This window comes from Liolophura sinensis, chromosome 6 (genome assembly GCF_032854445.1).
Source record: "Liolophura sinensis isolate JHLJ2023 chromosome 6, CUHK_Ljap_v2, whole genome shotgun sequence".
Taxonomy (NCBI): Eukaryota; Metazoa; Mollusca; class Polyplacophora; order Chitonida; family Chitonidae; genus Liolophura; species Liolophura sinensis.
The window spans coordinates 51,019,689-51,038,981 of NC_088300.1; the positions used below are offsets into that span (position 1 = coordinate 51,019,689).

At 41.1% G+C, this 19,293-nt stretch overlaps 1 protein-coding gene across 1 annotated transcript in view; it reads left to right on the forward strand.

Annotated features, from left to right (window-relative positions):
• The window catches only part of LOC135466208 (exportin-7-like), a 35,976-nt gene extending 17,400 nt beyond the window's left edge, over positions 1 to 18,576 (forward strand). Inside the window, exons 18-30 of the mRNA XM_064743612.1 lie at positions 285 to 429; positions 6,836 to 6,992; positions 7,363 to 7,430; positions 8,228 to 8,316; positions 8,942 to 9,049; positions 9,604 to 9,686; positions 9,894 to 9,948; positions 10,382 to 10,541; positions 11,149 to 11,287; positions 12,069 to 12,229; positions 13,742 to 13,840; positions 14,358 to 14,485; positions 15,166 to 18,576. Of these exons, the coding sequence (XP_064599682.1) occupies positions 285 to 429; positions 6,836 to 6,992; positions 7,363 to 7,430; positions 8,228 to 8,316; positions 8,942 to 9,049; positions 9,604 to 9,686; positions 9,894 to 9,948; positions 10,382 to 10,541; positions 11,149 to 11,287; positions 12,069 to 12,229; positions 13,742 to 13,840; positions 14,358 to 14,485; positions 15,166 to 15,262 (1,489 nt within the window). The 3' untranslated portion in view covers positions 15,263 to 18,576. The remainder of the gene's footprint in view (positions 1 to 284; positions 430 to 6,835; positions 6,993 to 7,362; positions 7,431 to 8,227; positions 8,317 to 8,941; positions 9,050 to 9,603; positions 9,687 to 9,893; positions 9,949 to 10,381; positions 10,542 to 11,148; positions 11,288 to 12,068; positions 12,230 to 13,741; positions 13,841 to 14,357; positions 14,486 to 15,165) is intronic.
• Positions 18,577 to 19,293: the final 717 nt, after the last annotated feature.

The following is a 19,293-nucleotide window of genomic DNA, read 5'->3' on the forward strand; positions in this document are numbered from 1 at the left end:
TTTGTTGGGACAGGTTCAGATTTAAAGACACCTTATTCAATGGAATCAGCATCATACCTTTTTTTTTTATCATCATAAGTTCTCCTCATTTACAGCGTGTTTTTACAGTTGTCTGTCATGTAAAAAAATAAATCTAAGAGCTACATGTAGATGTGTTAATAGGTTGTACCTAATGACTGGAGAGACACTGCTTGATTGGTGGTACACTGTAAGGTTTAATGAACAAATTTCAAGTAGAGATACACTGATACAAATGAACAAATCATCTGTAATTTCTACGGCAGCATAACGAATTTGAAATACTGGGGTACGAGTGAACAAATCATCTCGAAGACGCTACAGCTGTTGAGTGACCTGTCTTTGGGATACAGCACTGTCCGGAAACTAGTCAAACTAGAGGCTGTACAGTTCATGTTGAACAACCACACGGTACGTACTGCTGTCATATTGTCCAGATTCAAGCCTTTATCGATTTTGAAATTGTTTCATTTTAGCTTATTTTGATGTACAGTGTTCATATCCAACAAGTGAAGCTGAACGAATGGGTGGGGGGTGGGGGTTGGGGGGCAGATTTAACCTGAGTGCCACTCAGTTTCATATAGCTGTCAGGTGACTGTCATCATGTATAAAGTTAAATATGTTGAAACATTTTTGCGAAGGTCTGCCAGCAGCCTGCGTACAATTGTGGGTTTCTGACTATCATAATGTCTGGCAGCAACCTGCGTACGATTGTGGGTTTCTGACTATCATAATGTCTGGCAGCAACCTGCTTACGATTGTGGATTTCTGCCCATCATAATGCCTGCCAACAACCTGCGTATGATTGTGGGTTTCTGACTATCATAATGCCTGCCAGCAACCTGCGTATGATTGTGGGTTTCTGACTATCATAATGTCTGGCAGCAACCTGCGTACGATTGTGGGTTTCTGACTATCATAATGTCTGCCAGCAACCTGCGTACAATTGTGGGTTTCTGACTATCATAATGCCTGCCAGCAACCTGCGTACGATTGTGGGTTTCTGCCCATCGTAATGTCTGCCAGCAACCTGCGTATGATTGTGGGTTTCTGACTATCACAATGCCTGCCAGCAACCTGCGTACGATTGTGGGTTTCTGCCCATCATCATGTCTGCCAGCAACCTGGGTATGATTGTGGGTTTCTGCCCATCATAATGCCTGCCAGCAACCTGCGTACAATTGTGGGTTTCTGACTATCATAATGTCTGCCAGCAACCTGTGTACGATTGTGGGTTTCTGCCCATCATCATGTCTGCCAGCAACCTGTGTATGATTGTGGGTTTCTGACTATCATAATGTCTGCCAGCAACCTGCGTACGATTGTGGGTTTCTGCCCATCATCATGTCTGTCAGCAACCTGTGTACGATTGTGGGTTTCTGACTATCGTAATGTCTGGCAGCAACCTGCGTACAATTGTGGGTTTCTGACTATCATAATGCCTGCCAGCAACCTGCGTACGATTGTGGGTTTCTGACTATCATAATGTCTGCCAGCAACCTGCGTACAATTGTGGGTTTCTGACTATCATAATGCCTGCCAGCAACCTGCGTACGATTGTGGGTTTCTGCCCATCGTAATGTCTGCCAGCAACCTGCGTATGATTGTGGGTTTCTGACTATCACAATGCCTGCCAGCAACCTGCGTACGATTGTGGGTTTCTGCCCATCATCATGTCTGCCAGCAACCTGGGTATGATTGTGGGTTTCTGCCCATCATAATGCCTGCCAGCAACCTGCGTACAATTGTGGGTTTCTGACTATCATAATGTCTGCCAGCAACCTGCGTATGATTGTGGGTTTCTGCCCATCATAATGTCTGCCAGCAACCTGCGTACGATTGTGGGTTTCTGCCCATCATCATGTCTGTCAGCAACCTGTGTACGATTGTGGGTTTCTGACTATCATAATGTCTGCCAGCAACCTGCGTACAATTGTGGGTTTCTGACTATCATAATGTCTGGCAGCAACCTGCGTACGATCGTGGGTTTCTGCCCATCATCATGTCTGTCAGCAACCTGTGTATGATTGTGGGTTTCTGCCCATCATCATGTCTGTCAGCAACCTGCGTATGATTGTGGGTTTCTGACTATCATAATGTCTGGCAGCAACCTGCGTACGATTGTGGGTTTCTGCCCATCATCATGTCTGTCAGCAACCTGTGTATGATTGTGGGTTTCTGCCCATCATCATGTCTGTCAGCAACCTGCGTATGATTGTGGGTTTCTGACTATCATAATGTCTGGCAGCAACCTGCGTACGATTGTGGGTTTCTGCCCATCATCATGTCTGCCAGCAACCTGCGTACAATTGTGGGTTTCTGACTATCATAATGTCTGCCAGTAACCTGCGTATGATTGTGGGTTTCTGACTATCATAATGCCTGCCAGCAACCTGCGTATGATTGTGGGTTTCTGACTATCATCATGTCTGCCAGCAGCCTGTGTACGATTGTGGGTTTCTGCCCATCATCATGTCTGCCAGCAACCTGTGTACGATTGTGGGTTTCTGACTATCATAATGTCTGGCAGCAACCTGCGTACGATTGTGGGTTTCTGACTATCATAATGTCTGGCAGCAACCTGCGTATGATTGTGGGTTTCTGACTATCGTAATGTCTGCCAGCAACCTGCATACGATTGTGGGTTTCTGCCCATCATCATGTCTGCCAGCAACCTGCGTACGATTGTGGGTTTCTGACTATCATAATGTCTGGCAGCAACCTGTGTACAATTGTGGGTTTCTGACTATCATAATGCCTGCCAGCAACCTGCGTATGATTGTGGGTTTCTGACTATCATAATGTCTGTCAGCAACCTGCGTATGATTGTGGGTTTCTGACTATCGTAATGTCTGCCAGCAACCTGCATACGATTGTGGGTTTCTGCCCATCATCATGTCTGGCAGCAACCTGCGTACGATTGTGGGTTTCTGACTATCATAATGTCTGGCAGCAACCTGTGTACAATTGTGGGTTTCTGACTATCATAATGTCTGCCAGCAACCTGCGTATGATTGTGGGTTTCTGACTATCATAATGTCTGTCAGCAACCTGCGTACGATTGTGGGTTTCTGACTATCATCATGTCTGTCAGCAACCTGTGTACGATTGTGGGTTTCTGCCCATCATCATGTCTGCCAGCAACCTGTGTACGATTGTGGGTTTCTGACTATCATAATGTCTGCCAGCAACCTGCGTATGATTGTGGGTTTCTGACTATCGTAATGTCTGCCAGCAACCTGCGTATGATTGTGGGTTTCTGACTATCATAATGTCTGTCAGCAACCTGCGTACGATTGTGGGTTTCTGACTATCATAATGTCTGGCAGCAACCTGCGTATGATTGTGGGTTTCTGACTATCATAATGTCTGCCAGCAACCTGTGTACGATTGTGGGTTTCTGCCCATCATAATGTCTGCCAGCAACCTGCGTATGATTGTGGGTTTCTGCCCATCATCATGTCTGCCAGCAACCTGTGTATGATTGTGGGTTTCTGCCCATCATCATGTCTGTCAGCAACCTGCGTATGATTGTGGGTTTCTGACTATCATAATGCCTGCCAGCAACCTGTGTATGATTGTGGGTTTCTGCCCATCATCATGTCTGCCAGCAACCTGCGTATGATTGTGGGTTTCTGACTATCATCATGTCTGCCAGCAACCTGCGTACGATTATGTGTTTCTGACTATCATAATGTCTGGCAGCAACCTGCGTACAATTGTGTGTTTCTGCCCATCATAATGCCTGCCAGCAACCTGCGTATGATTGTGGGTTTCTGACTATCATAATGTCTGCCAGCAACCTGTGTACGATTGTGGGTTTCTGACTATCATAATGTCTGCCAGCAACCTGCATACGATTATGTGTTTCTGCCCATCATAATGTCTGCCATTAACCTGCGTATGATTGTGGGTTTCTGCCCATCATCATGTCTGTCAGCAACCTGCGTACGATTGTGGGTTTCTGACTATCATAATGTCTGCCAGCAACCTGCGTATGATTGTGGGTTTCTGACTATCATAATGTCTGCCAGCAACCTGCGTATGATTGTGGGCTTCTGCCCATCATAATGTCTGCCAGCAACCTGCGTATGATTGTGGGTTTCTGACTATCATCATGTCTGCCAGCAACCTGCGTACGATTGTGGGTTTCTGCCCATCATCATGTCTGCCAGCAACCTGCATACGATTGTGGGTTTCTGCCCATCATAATGTCTGGCAGCAACCTGCGTACGATTGTGGGTTTCTGCCCATCATCATGTCTGCCAGCAACCTGCATACGATTATGTGTTTCTGCCCATCATAATGTCTGCCAGCAACCTGCGTACGATTGTGGGTTTCTGACTATCATAATGTCTTGCAGCAACCTGCGTACGATTGTGGGTTTCTGACTATCATCATGTCTGCCAGCAACCTGCGTACGATTGTGGGTTTCTGACTATCATAATGTCTGCCAGCAACCTGTGTACGATTGTGGGTTTCTGACTATCATAATGTCTGCCAGCAACCTGCGTATGATTGTGGGTTTCTGACTATCATAATGTCTGGCAGCAACCTGCGTATGATTGTGGGTTTCTGACTATCATAATGTCTGGCAGCAACCTGCGTATGATTGTGGGTTTCTGACTATCATAATGTCTGGCAGCAACCTGCGTATGATTGTGGGTTTCTGACTATCATCATGTCTGCCAGCAACCTGCGTACGATTGTGGGTTTCTGACTATCATAATGTCTGCCAGCAACCTGTGTACGATTGTGGGTTTCTGACTATCATAATGTCTGGCAGCAACCTGCGTATGATTGTGGGTTTCTGACTATCATAATGCCTGCCAGCAACCTGTGTATGATTGTGGGTTTCTGCCCATCATCATGTCTGCCAGCAACCTGCGTACGATTGTGGGTTTCTGACTATCATAATGTCTGGCAGCAACCTGCGTATGATTGTGGGTTTCTGACTATCATAATGTCTGTCAGCAACCTGCGTACGATTGTGGGTTTCTGACTATCATCATGTCTGTCAGCAACCTGCGTATGATTGTGGGTTTCTGACTATCATAATGTCTGCCAGCAACCTGCGTACGATTGTGGGTTTCTGACTATCATCATGTCTGCCAGCAACCTGCGTACGATTGTGGGTTTCTGCCCATCATCATGTCTGCCAGCAACCTGCATACGATTGTGGGTTTCTGCCCATCATAATGTCTGGCAGCAACCTGCGTACGATTGTGGGTTTCTGCCCATCATCATGTCTGCCAGCAACCTGCATACGATTATGTGTTTCTGCCCATCATAATGTCTGCCAGCAACCTGCGTACGATTGTGGGTTTCTGACTATCATAATGTCTTGCAGCAACCTGCGTACGATTGTGGGTTTCTGACTATCATCATGTCTGCCAGCAACCTGCGTACGATTGTGGGTTTCTGACTATCATAATGTCTGCCAGCAACCTGTGTACGATTGTGGGTTTCTGACTATCATAATGTCTGCCAGCAACCTGCGTATGATTGTGGGTTTCTGACTATCATAATGTCTGGCAGCAACCTGCGTATGATTGTGGGTTTCTGACTATCATAATGTCTGGCAGCAACCTGCGTATGATTGTGGGTTTCTGACTATCATAATGTCTGGCAGCAACCTGCGTATGATTGTGGGTTTCTGACTATCATCATGTCTGCCAGCAACCTGCGTACGATTGTGGGTTTCTGACTATCATAATGTCTGCCAGCAACCTGTGTACGATTGTGGATTTCTGACTATCATAATGTCTGGCAGCAACCTGCGTATGATTGTGGGTTTCTGACTATCATAATGCCTGCCAGCAACCTGTGTATGATTGTGGGTTTCTGCCCATCATCATGTCTGCCAGCAACCTGCGTACGATTGTGGGTTTCTGACTATCATAATGTCTGGCAGCAACCTGCGTATGATTGTGGGTTTCTGACTATCATAATGTCTGTCAGCAACCTGCGTACGATTGTGGGTTTCTGACTATCATCATGTCTGTCAGCAACCTGCGTATGATTGTGGGTTTCTGACTATCATAATGTCTGCCAGCAACCTGCGTACGATTGTGGGTTTCTGACTATCATAATGTCTGGCAGCAACCTGCGTATGATTGTGGGTTTCTGCCCATCATCATGTCTGTCAGCAACCTGCGTACGATTGTGGGTTTCTGACTATCATAATGTCTGGCAGCAACCTGCGTACGATTGTGGGTTTCTGCCCATCATCATGTCTGTCAGCAACCTGCGTATGATTGTGGGTTTCTGACTATCATAATGTCTGGCAGCAACCTGCGTACGATTGTGTGTTTCTGCCCATCACAATGCCTGCCAGCAACCTGCGTATGATTGTGGGTTTCTGACTATCATAATGTCTGCCAGCAACCTGCGTACGATTGTGGGTTACTGACTATCATAATGTCTGGCAGCAACCTGCGTATGATTGTGGGTTTCTGACTATCATAATGTCTTCCAGCAACCTGCGTATGATTGTGGGTTTCTGACCATCATAATGCTGGATGCCATTGTATAAATGAAATATTCTCGAATACAGAGTAAAACACCAATCAAACAAATAAATATGATGACACAGCCTGAATTAGACATACTGTAGAGATAGTAAAGCATGAACACCATTCATAAAGAAATACATGTTCCCACCAGTGTTAACATTCACTGCGGTCTATGAGGATTTGTTTCATTTTCACTCTGCTACTGCTGAATTAAAGGAAGACAGATGTCCTGTATTCGTTCTGCTTACAGATATTCTCTCATGTGTAATAACGCTCTAAACTGTGATGCTTGTGTTTTGTAGAGTGATCACTTTCCATTCCTGGGTATCAATGCCAATAACACGCCGGTGGGAGACATGAGGTGCAGGACGACGTTTTACACAGCGTTAGGGCGTCTGCTCATGGTGGATCTGGGGGAAGATGAAGAAAAGTTTGAGTTGTTCATGATGCCATTAACAGGTAAGTTGGGATCTCCCACCACCTCCTTAAGTAGAACTCAAATAAAGGTTTTAAAGCTAAATACGCTTGTTTTGGTTTCCTTGCTTTTAGATTTATTTTCAGTGGATTCCTAGGTAGTGTATTGAACAAAATAACTTGAAACAGAAAAGAGAATTTTTTCTTCTTTTTCTTCTTTGTACCTGTAAATGTAGTTGTGTTATGTTGACAAAAAATAAAGTTAAACTGTAGAAGGACGGACATTCAAACAGTGCATCTGTGGTAAACATTTACATGTATTGATTTTACCAGAGCTCTGAGAAACTGTGAATTGTGATAATTTGTTATTAAAACCTGTATTATTCTGGTGACTTAAGCATGTTTGGTGTTTCAGCAGCCTTTGATGCTGTGGGAAATCTCTTGGCTAATGTAGATAACCCAGCCCAGGCAGAAGAGGCCAAGGTAAGGCACGGCTGAAGGGCACACCCTTGAGACAGAATGTTTGTGCAGTATGATTTATGGCTACCAAGGTGTACCAAGCTGTCCTATTTTCATAAAACTTTGAAAACTGATTTTCACAAACTTTTTACACTGGACCCTCAAGTTTACTCGAATCTATTAACCGTGAAATCCAAATTAATGCGATGGTGTGGTGCTCTCCTTTTCTTTGTGTTTTTTTATGGTACCAATATCAAAATATTCATGGAAGAAATGCAAAGTAGTTATCACAGGTATGCCTCTAGGCATTGCTTTTGGCCAGATTTGAGTGTATATCAAGTTCTTAGTAAATCGCTTTACGCGAGATAATGTCTGAATGTTTCAAGACTTTAATGCGAGACACCCAAGAATTTTCGTATTATAATTGATATTGCTTTATTAAACCGGGTAACTCAGTCAACACAAGTGAGTATCGAAATTGAATCATAAAACTGTCATCAGTCACATTCAGATTTCTGGTTATTCCAGCCATTACAAATTATGTGCCTTGTCAGCATTTGATTCTTCGCAGATTCAGTTGAAACACGGTATGAATCTTTGAGTGAGGATGATCGTGTTATTCAGAGGAAACATTCTTAAATGATCATCTGCGTTGGTTTTGTGTAAGATGATATGGATAAAGGGTGCTAGAGTGCTGTGTATGACAGGTCATATATTTTTTCTTCACAAATTACCAGTTCTACACACTTCATCAATATGGTATATTATGTTGTAATAAAAATTAATTTCATGAAAGTTGTTCATGTGTTTTTTTTTTTCAGAGATCATTGATTGGACTAGCTCGAGATTTACGGGGTGTGGCCTTTGCATTTAACACAAAGGCAAGCTATATGATGCTGTTTGATTGGATGTATCCCTTTTTGCAGGCACTAAGTGCAAGGAAACTGTGTCAGTATATATAAAAGGAATATACATGCTGTGGTATTGTCATTATTTAAGACTGTTCTCAAGCACATAGTGGAAATTTCTGTTAGGCTGGACAAATTTCATAACGTCTGAATAGATTTAGCCAGAATTTGAAATCTGGGCGTCTCATCTCCAATTTTCTCGTATTTTCCCTCCCTCTCCCTTGTTAATTTTATCAGAATGAAGTGCCTCAGACCCAGTGAGACACCCCCTGGCTAAACCTGTACTAGCCTTGTGTGCATAAGGTGGCCTGCTTGGCTCAGTTGGTTTGCATGCCAGCACGGCGCAATGACCCAAGAGCCTCTCACCAAGGTGGTTGCTGTGAATTCAAGTTCTCGCTGGCTTCCTCTCTGGCCGTAAGTGGGAAGGTCTGTCAGCAACCTGCGGGTGTTCGTGGGTTTTTCCTAGGCTCTGCATGGTTTCCTCCCACCATAATGCTGGCCGCCGTCGTATAAGTGAAATATTCTTGAGTACTGCGTAAAACACCAATCAAATAAATCAAAATAACTAAATATGTACATGTACATAAAACTTTTCACGCATGAGGACAAAGCCTTGACTGTTTCAAGTTACCCCAGTTACACCCCGATCTTACAGCGTGCTATAGAGTTGTGGTACCATGATCCCTCAGTTACAACACCAGTCCTCAAGCTGATGGCAGAGTTAGCTCAGAACAGGTATGTATGGATGTCATCTCACACGTCTTGTCATGACAGTTTTCTGCAAAAGCTGGCATGACCTCACAGAAAGACGAATGTAACTAAACTGGAAGTAAACATATTTGCCGTTGTGGGAACAGGACATAGCCGAGTGGTTACTCAATTATTGTTCGATCTCTAGGGTCACAAAGTATGAGTTCAGTCCCAGCTTTGGACGAGGAAATTTTAGATTCCATCGTTCTCACTCTTCGTGTAGGCTTGCTGACAATTAGCACTTAACAACGCGCGTATTGCAGTTTGCATAGTGTTTATTGAAAACCACTTGGCCTTCCTCCTATATTAGTATTGTGATATATTGGAAAAGTTTGTTGAAGGTTGTTGGTTTACCCCAGGCATTCCGGTTTCCAACACCCATAAAACTGACTACCATTAATTTGTTTCAGAGGAAAATTCCTTAGGTATTAAGCTGCAGTGGAATAAATCAAATAAATCAGTAATCATATTAAATGATTGCATGTTTCTTCACATCTGTCAGTCTAAGTGCTGTCTGTTTTTATTCTGTCTGTTTTAAGATCTCAGAGGTTACAGTTTGATGTCTCCTCACCTAATGGCATCCTACTATTCCGGGAAATCAGCAAAGTCATATGTGGATATGGTTAGTATGTCATAGGATGGGTAGACACTCAATTATCTGTTGTAACAGCATTGCATGAAATTCATGTACAGAGAAATTGTGCTTTGGAGCAAGATTTACATTGTATGAGATAGGCTATCTAATAAATAAACATGTCCTTTAGTGTTTTGAGTATTAAGTGTTGCAAATGTTCACAATATGATTTCCTAACTGTCGTATCATTTACAGGATCACGGATACTGGCGCTGGGGGAGATAGCAAAGGACCAGATATACCCGTTAAAATATCCTTTTATTGCAAAGCGTAGATTTTGGGCTATAGCTTAAAATTATAACCCTAATTAAACTTTAAAATATTTGTACCATTTGATACAATTTTGACCTCAGATTCAGTCAAGTGTGAACATCCATCTTGAAATATTTTGTTTATAATAATAAATAAAATTTTGGAGTTGCAGAAAGTTTTTTCCAGGCAAAAGTGGAAGCAACGAAAAATGTTCTGTTTGTTCGATGCTGAAATAGAAACAAAAAAAAAAACTGTGGAAATATGAAAGATTTTCAGTAATTGGTTACAGTTCTGGAAAACGATTCATATTATCTTTGTCCTTTTTTCCAATACTTTGAAAATGTAGGCACTCTTCAAGTTTATCTTATTGTAATATTTGGTGTATTTACATGCGTACAAATGTTGTTGTTGATCCTTAATGACCATGTCACATTGAAGGGGATTTCCGTGTGTTTTTCCATGTTAAAGGCAGCTCTCTGTGGTAACTATGTCAACTTTGGTGTGTTCCGTCTGTATGGGGATGATGCCCTGGACAATGCTCTGGGCATGTTCGTCAAACTTCTACTCTCAATTTCTCAGACAGATCTTCTGGTGAGTTGGTACTTAAACAATATTTAGAGATTTTCTGACTGAAGTTTGTTATTAAAAAGTATTGGAGTTTTAAATGGATATTTCAATAAGGACAAAATACACCACAAGTTGTATAGGAAAAGGCCTGTGAACATGATGGCAGTTGTTCGCTCAGTAACTGCTGAAAGTCATATTTTGTGACAAGAACCCTATTTAAGGCAAAAACAGAATACATTTATATTTGCCTTCTTTTAGTATAATTTTCATCTGAAATAGTGTCAGATGTAATTTAATGTCTTGTTTTAGACATAAATATTTTGTGTGTGTTATAAAATGGACAGGAGTGAAGATTGTGTGAACACAACATTGTACCATGAACTTTCAGATAACAAAACGCATACTCCATTAAAACATAGTGTTTGTCTTTTGGCTCCATTGCAATCAGAACATTTCAATTTTCTGTTTCCTAATCTATGCACACCTGACAAGAAAAATATTTGTGAATGCAACAGAAAAAGAGTCTGGTTTCTTATTTTGCTTTCTACTGCACGTGATCTGAACCTCGTGTTTACCTTTTAGCGTTTTATGTATGTACTTAATTGTATGAATTTGACCTGCTGTTGAACAGGATTACCCCAAGTTAAGTCAGAACTATTACGGCTTACTGGAGTGTCTGGCACAGGATCACATGACCTTTGTCAGCAATCTCGAGGCTCCAGTCTTCCTCTACATTCTCTCCACAATATCAGAGGGGCTCACAGCATTAGGTATGTAGCTTAATGACAAAGAAAACACTAAAATGATGCATACATGAATAAATATTAAACACTACCCAAGAGGATACACACTAAATGACCATAAATTTTGTCTATGACTAATTTACTCGTTTTTCCTGATTCTGAGGGTTCTATCGATTTTAGAAAGCTGTTTTGAGGTTTGACTGGAACATAAGATGATATTCTACTGAAAAATTGTAAGTGTCCGCACCAAAAACAACATTTTGAGACATTTACTTACCTCTAAAAATGCACTTTTGTGGGCGAAATTTTAGGCCATTTGGGTTAGTATGATTTAATTTTTTTTAAGAATATTTCCCTACCAAATAAAAATCAGAATGTTCTGGCGGTCTGTGGGGATCCGGCATGTCCAGTGGGTGTCAATGACAAATACATGTAGTTCATTTAAAGGTCCATTCTGCTGATGCACTCATACATGTAGCTGTATTTGTGTATGTATTTGGAATGCAGAAGTCTGATGCTCTGTTTGTCTTAATGGATGCATGAAAAGGAACTCTAAATGTTAAATATAGGAAATGAAGAATGTTCATTTTTAACCTTACTTCATATCTCTTCATGAAATCTCTTCTTTTTTTTTTTGTATATTTTCTGTCAAAGGTGGATAATTTTGGGGAATGATGTCATTGATGGACTTGCTGGGGGCATCGGACCAAGTTAGCAACTACCACCGCCACCAAGCATATATTCATGTGAAAGATTGAATGTCTGGTCCTAAATATTGATCCTCACATTGTTTGTTTTCTTGTTGCAGATACAATGGTGTGCACAGGTTGCTGTGCGATATTAGACAACATTATCACTTACCTGTTCAGGAGACTGACTCAGAAGAAGAAAAAACGTCATCCTCATTCAATTACAGACAGCGAACCATTCCTTAGGATTCTAGAATTACATCCAGAAATCTTACAACAGGTACTCTCTCACCAATCATGAAGCCTACATGTAGTTTTAGAATTTGGCTTAGTGCATAAAAACTCCACTTATTTCAACATGTATATATAGGTTGGTTCATTGAAAAACTTCAGAGTATTTGCGATACATCTGTTTCTTAATACTGGAGACAGTGTGATGGGGTTGAATACCTTTAATATCAATGTTCCTTCTGTATTCGTTAGTCCCCAACCAGTCCCCAGATAGGATTACAGGTTGCATCCCATCTTTTCGTCAGTCCATCACAGACTTTTACAAAGCATGAATTAAAACTGGAGTCCCTCCCATTGACAAATTACGTATCAAGTTTGAGTTTTCGCCTAATTCATCTTTTGTTTAAACAAATTTGTGGTCGTTTTTGTTGTATTGTTGACATTGATGTAGCTATTTATTATGACACAAGGGACATGGGCCTTGATATAGCTATTATTCTGACAACAGCCCCTAGGTACCATGGACTTTGTTATAGCTACTTTTCTTACAATCCCCCAGGCTGTACCCAGTTTCCTCGCACCACAATGCTGGCCGCTGTTGTATAAGTGAAATATTGTTGAGTACGATGTAGAACACCAATGAGATAAATGATAAGTAAATTATTCTGTCATCAAACAAGTAGGGGACATAGACTTTGATGTAGCTGTTATCCTGATGGATCCAGTAGGGGACATAGACTTTGATGTAGCTGTTATCCTGATGGATCCAGTAGGGGACATGGACTTCGATGTAGCTATTATCCTGATGGATCCAGTAGGGGACATGGACTTTGATGTAGCTATTATCCTGATGGATCCAGTAGGGGACATGGACTTTGATGTAGCTATTATCCTGATGGATCCAGTAGGGGACATAGACTTTGATGTAGCTGTTATCCTGATGGATCCAGTAGGGGACATGGACTTCGATGTAGCTATTATCCTGATGGATCCAGTAGGGGACATGGACTTTGATGGAGCTGTTATCTTGATGGATCCAGTAGGGGACATGGACTTCGATGTAGTTATTATCCTGATGGATCCAGTAGGGGACATGGACTTTGATGTAGCTATTATCCTGATGGATCCAGTAGGGGACATGGATTTTGATGTAGCTATTATCCTGATGGATCCAGTAGGGGACATGGACTTTGATGTAGCTATTATCCTGATGGATCCAGTAGGGGACATGGACTTTGATGTAGCTATTATCCTGATGGATCCAGTAGGGGACATGGACTTTGATGTAGCTATTATCCTGATGGATCCAGTAGGGGACATAGACTTTGATGGAGCTGTTATCTTGATGGATCCAGTAGGGGACATGGACTTTGATGTAGCTATTATCCTGATGGATCCAGTAGGGGACATGTGTTTGCTCTGGCAATACTTCCAGAGTGCTTGATTACCAAAGATTCACATATATGTATCATTGAAGGGCTACTTGAATAGTGTTTTCCTGTTGTCAGGAGTGCTCATATTAGTATGATTCCTAGTCTCAGGGGAACTATTTTTATTGCAGATGTTATCCACAGTGCTCAATATCATCATGTTTGAAGACTGCCGGAACCAGTGGTCCATGTCACGTCCTCTACTTGGTCTCATCCTCCTTAATGAAGAGGTAAGACAGACCAGCAGATCCTCACGACTTTGTCACATTCACAGTGTCAGTGAAACATCACAGCATATGTTGTGTTCAAATCGATCTGATGTGGTCATATGTCTAGTGTGACAAACACTGGTTTGTTTGCAACAGGTCCTTAGGTCTGGCAGCTCATTGACTAAAACATGTTAATTACATGTATTTGGATTGAACTTACCATAGACACCACGGTAAATCCTGACTGGATGGCATTTATTGCAAGATTGAGTTTTTCAGGTTGAACACTGATCTTTCATTTCAAATGCATTTATTAAAATATTCAGATGGTGATGGTGCCCTTTACTGTATAAAAGATAATGATAGCAGTGTTGATTAGTGAATCAAGCATTAGGAATGTATTTTGAGGGGTGAGCAGGGAGTGTCCTGCAGTATTGTTACCTGATTATTATACACAGCTGTTTTACTTACTGTCACAGTAGTGATCTGTGTCATTATTAGTTAACAAACTTGACAAAAACTGTCCAATTCTTCTCAGTATTTCAACAAACTGCGAGACAGCATCATCTCAAGTCAGGCCTCAGAAAAACAGCGCAGTATGATGCAGTGCTTTGAAAACCTCATGGACGGTATTGAACGGTCACTGCTCACCAAAAATAGAGACAGGTAAAGTATACAAATCAAGTGTTTATCAGCCCTCAGGACAGTTAATTAAATTTTATATGGTGTTACTAGTGCAGTGAGTTAAATGTACCACATCAATATGCCACTTTCCCCACTTTGTCTCTTGACTTTTATTTTCAAATAACCAAATCTTCTATTCCTGTGAAATCAGTTTCACTTGTAGGAGGGAAAGTTTGTTTAAGTGCAGTTGGGGTCCTTCATGGCCTAGTGGTTAGCATGCCAGTGTGGCGTAATGAACAAGAAGCCTCATCAATGCGCTCACTGTGAGTTCAAGTCCAGCTCATGGTGGTTTCCTCTCCCTGCGTACACTGGGGATGTCTACCACCAATCTGCAGATGGTTTAGGGCTTCCCTCATGTTGTGCCCTGTTTCTTCTCACTGAAATGCTGGCGGCCGTCATATAAGTCAAGTATTCTTGAGTACGGTGTAAAACTCCAAGCAAACATATAAATAACAGGTGAATTTTAGTCCAGTCATAAATTAAAGTTCTAAATAAGTCTGTGTAATTGTGTTTGAAACCCTAGCCATTATGAAAACTCGTGTAAAGTACAAGTCTGAATAGGTAGATGTCGTGCCTTGAATAGTGTCATCACACTATTTGGTCTTAGTGAAAGTCTTATTTCATGAATTTTCCAAATTTTAACAAAATTTTGTCTTTTTCAGGTTCACTCAGAATTTGTCATTGTTTCGGCGGGATGTCAATGATTCCTTAAAAGCACCGAACACAAGTCCCAGCCCCAGTTTAGAGTTGATGAATTAGCTCCCCTGATCATCTCATCATCCATGTGAAAACCTGAAAGTGTGCATGTGCCTGCAAGAGCGAGAGGAAGGAAGGAAAGGGAAATAATTTATCTGTGACATTTATTGGTAATGCTGCAAGCATGCGCCTTCAGATCACCTCATTTGAGTGTTAGTTAAAGTGGTGTGGCATATGTGGAAGCTTGGTAGAGAAATATGTAAATGGTTTGAATCACATACACTTAACTCAGCAGCATTTGCCCAGTGCAAAGCTAGTTCTGCTGAGCTGTGTTGGAATTCATTGCTTTACCGGTGATGATGGCATCTTGTTATGTCAAATACATGTTCCAAAGAATGAGTTCAAGTTTCATCTTCCTTAAATACAAAGCCCAGGCTAGGTATATAATGTAGACAAAACCAGGAAAGAGGTTTGTTGTGTGCTGATTCATGCGATGGAACATACAACCTTTGTTTCATGGTTAAAGGAGTAATGAGAAAACAGAAGTGAGAAGTCTGGTTTGTGTTAAAGAACTCCTTCGGTGCGCAGAGTTTTTGGTGCAAGTAGTATGTGTATTTCAGAAGACCCCAATGCAAGCCAAGTCAGTATTTGTTGGAACCACTGTACATCACTTCAACATGGTAAATTGAAAACAAGGCTTCACCTAAAATGTCTTCATATGAGAGAAACACACGAACACAGTGATATTTCATTTTCATTTTGTTTTCTTTTTTTTTTATTTTAAATAACACTCCTAACTGTGACAATGTGCATTAGTTGGCTATAAATTATAAATTTGGACATTCTTAAGAAGGTGTTGATCTGATAAGGTTTCATTCATAAAAAATAAAGAACTTACAAGAAATCCATTTCTTCGTTGTGCAGAATGAAACGATATTGTTGACCAGTGTTTGAAGCAAGAGATCAGGTTTTGTTCCAATACTGAGAGGCTGAGTGAACGGATCCTAATTGATACAGTGCAGAGTGTCTTCCTTCATAGAAAGATAAGGACGTAGCAAGGACTTCAACACAAGCAGATGCCCACTTCTGGTCTGCATTCATCTACACGCATATCCGTGGCCCACTTTTAAACAATTACTTATATCTAATAATTGATACAGAGTAAGGATAGGTTTAAGTTATATCATCAGGGTATTTTACTTACAACATAATTGTTTTTATAGTATTTTTTTGTTATTGCCATGTGGAATAGGATATGAATCTTTCCACGCAAAACCTGTTGAGTGCTTACATGTAAAAGTCTTCAGAGCGTTGAAAAGTAAAATGTTGAATCCTTCATTACCAGTATCGTAGAAAGTGCTTTAGCTTTATTCACAAGTTGTGCTCTTGTGTTGTGCAGCCCTTTTTTGTCCAAGTGCTCAGAAGTTTGTGGAGAACAGGCCTTTGCAACAATTTCTTCTTCTTGAAACCCCTCTGTCTCGGCTTTAGCTATTTTGTTGAAAGTTGGTGAAGGACATAACTAAACTTGGCAAATTTTCTCAGGGCTTTTCCTTGTGTAAATGAAACCACAATTGAGTACATGACAGTTATGTCTAGAAGTCCGGAATTTTAAAGGATCAACCTAGTCTTTACAACTGCCAGTATTTCAATTATAGCTAAATTTATCCTCGTTCTGAGGCGGCAGTTAAACCATTTTCACCACTTGCGGTAAGAATGTGAAGAAATGGATAGTAACCGTCCTCCAAATTGCTTCTTGCGTAACTGTTGAACTTTTTTTTTTTATTATTATTTATTTATTTTTATCGTTTCCTGCACAGCTGTATGTAAGTGGCTCAACGTGCTAAGCTTTACTGACCAGTCTAAGATAGTACATTGTTAAGTCTCTCAGCTTCATTCTCATGCCAAAAGAGAACCAATGCTTCTTCCTTCGTTCGACCTTCGTTTAAATATCAGTTGTCTTAGTCTGGTCAATATCTCTGGCTACAATGCGATTGCTTCATTCTTGGATGTTTTGGTCGTACATGACTAAACTAGGTTTAATTGTGCATTCATGTGGGCCTACTCCCATTCAGTTCTAGTCTTTGAACGGATTAGCTGCGACAAGCAGCTCTATAGTTACTATCTCTGTCGTTCGATCTGTTTGTCGGTCTGTCAGATTTTAAAATTCAATTTTTTAACGTGAGCCTTTCACTTAACAAGGGTCCTGAGTGCAACATGACATGACTTATGCAGAATTTCCCAGAAATTGTTTTAAGAAGATGGGGCGTAGATCTTTGTTTGCCGTGATGTGTGTCAGGGCAACCCACTTGAAGTGCTAAACGGGGTATTATTTCAATTTACATTTACGTCTGCTCAGAAGTTTTGTATGTTTTATGTTAATCTGATTCGTGCACTATCCTGAATGTAAGGGACTGGTCAGTTGGGAGAATTCAGCTCTTTTGCTGCCCCAAGGCCAGTTACTGATCTACGCAATAATAACTTAGCCACGTTCCATTACTGATCTACGTAATGCTAACATCCGTCAGTGTTTAAAAAGTAAAAGTTATGCGGCAGACCAGAGTCGTAAATTTACATTTAGCTTCACGTTTTTTGCTAGATTTGTGCCTAATTTCTTGAAAGAGGTTGAACACTTGATGAAAACACATGTAGAATGCTCAGGATATAGCGAACAGGGAGATAACAGGGAGATAATTAGGCTACAGGGCAGCCGAGTCGCTATGAGGCTGTGCTTGTGAGGATATTTCTCTTTTGATATTTTTTCACATGTTCTAGTATGTGAGCATGAAATTGCGCTAAATTGAACAATTCACAGATTTGATTTTCTGACCTGGTAGAAGGAATTTGGTCTAATAGTATACCTGTCAACATCTGGATCGAAGCTTTAGCGAAGTGAACGGACATAATTTCTCAACATTCTCTTGCCGAAGTATAGAACCATCTACTTGCATGTATAGGTGACAATTTGTACTGTGTGACAAGCAGCGCCATATGCATTATTTTGGACCACTTACGTTTTAGCCTTATATATAAGTGTTGGGCTTGTACAGATTGCATGGAGGTGTGGTCCAGGTGGTCATATAGATCAGGATTTGCTGTATATTTGATGGTTTTATTGGTGACTGGTTGAGCGGTATGGGTTATGTGTGTTTTCATGTACATGTATAAAGGACTGATGCGTGTGAACTTGGCTATGGATGTGATCCGCCATGAGAGTCGCTGGTAGAAACCTACACTTGTATAGTGGCAGGAAAATGGGATTTGTATAATGTGTGTAAATCATGCGAAGAGCAACTGAATTTCATGTATTCTGGCTGACATGCTTTTGTTATATTAAAATATTCAAAAATTCAAAACACACATGAAAATGCAATAAAAAACGGTGAATATGAAAGTATGTGTTCGTCTTTTGGTCTAGATAAAGATACATTGTGCTATACCTGAGTATACGTATGTCCTTGAAGTTTATGTGCAACAGCAAGTTGTGCCTTTTGATTGGCCTCTCCGGCTGTGTGTTCGAATGTAAGTGCCGTCGGCTGGTCTGTAACTTTTCGATTATTGTAGCAAATTAGGCAACGGGCCCCGCAAGCTCCGCAACCGTAGGTTGCCGTAGATGAGATCTCGGCCATTTTGGAGCACCAAGAAATGTGATCTTAAGCCGGGAAAGTGACGTGGTGAAAAAAAAGTTTTAAAAGTCTACCCTAACACATCAGGCAATGAACATATTCTTGAAAAGCCATTCTCAGCTGGACCACCTAGACAAACAGAGCGGTAAAATTTACAAGGATAAAAAGATAGTGTTGTTGGGACGGGGATGTGTATCCAAGCACATTAAACGAGCTAGGGTCAGCGCCACTAGATAGCCGTATTGACCAAGTTTAAGCTATTCTGAGTTAATTTATGCCCCGTCGCGAGGTCTAAAGCTGTAGTACTGATAAAAAATTTTTAAAATATTTAAATTCGGGGCAAAAATCTTGAAAAGCGGGTGGGCCCTGTGCGATGATTCCTTTGACTACTCCCTTGTTTCCTCTTATTTAGCTGACTGTCATCTTGACTACGGTGGAAAACACAACTCAGACTAACAGTTTCCTATTCTA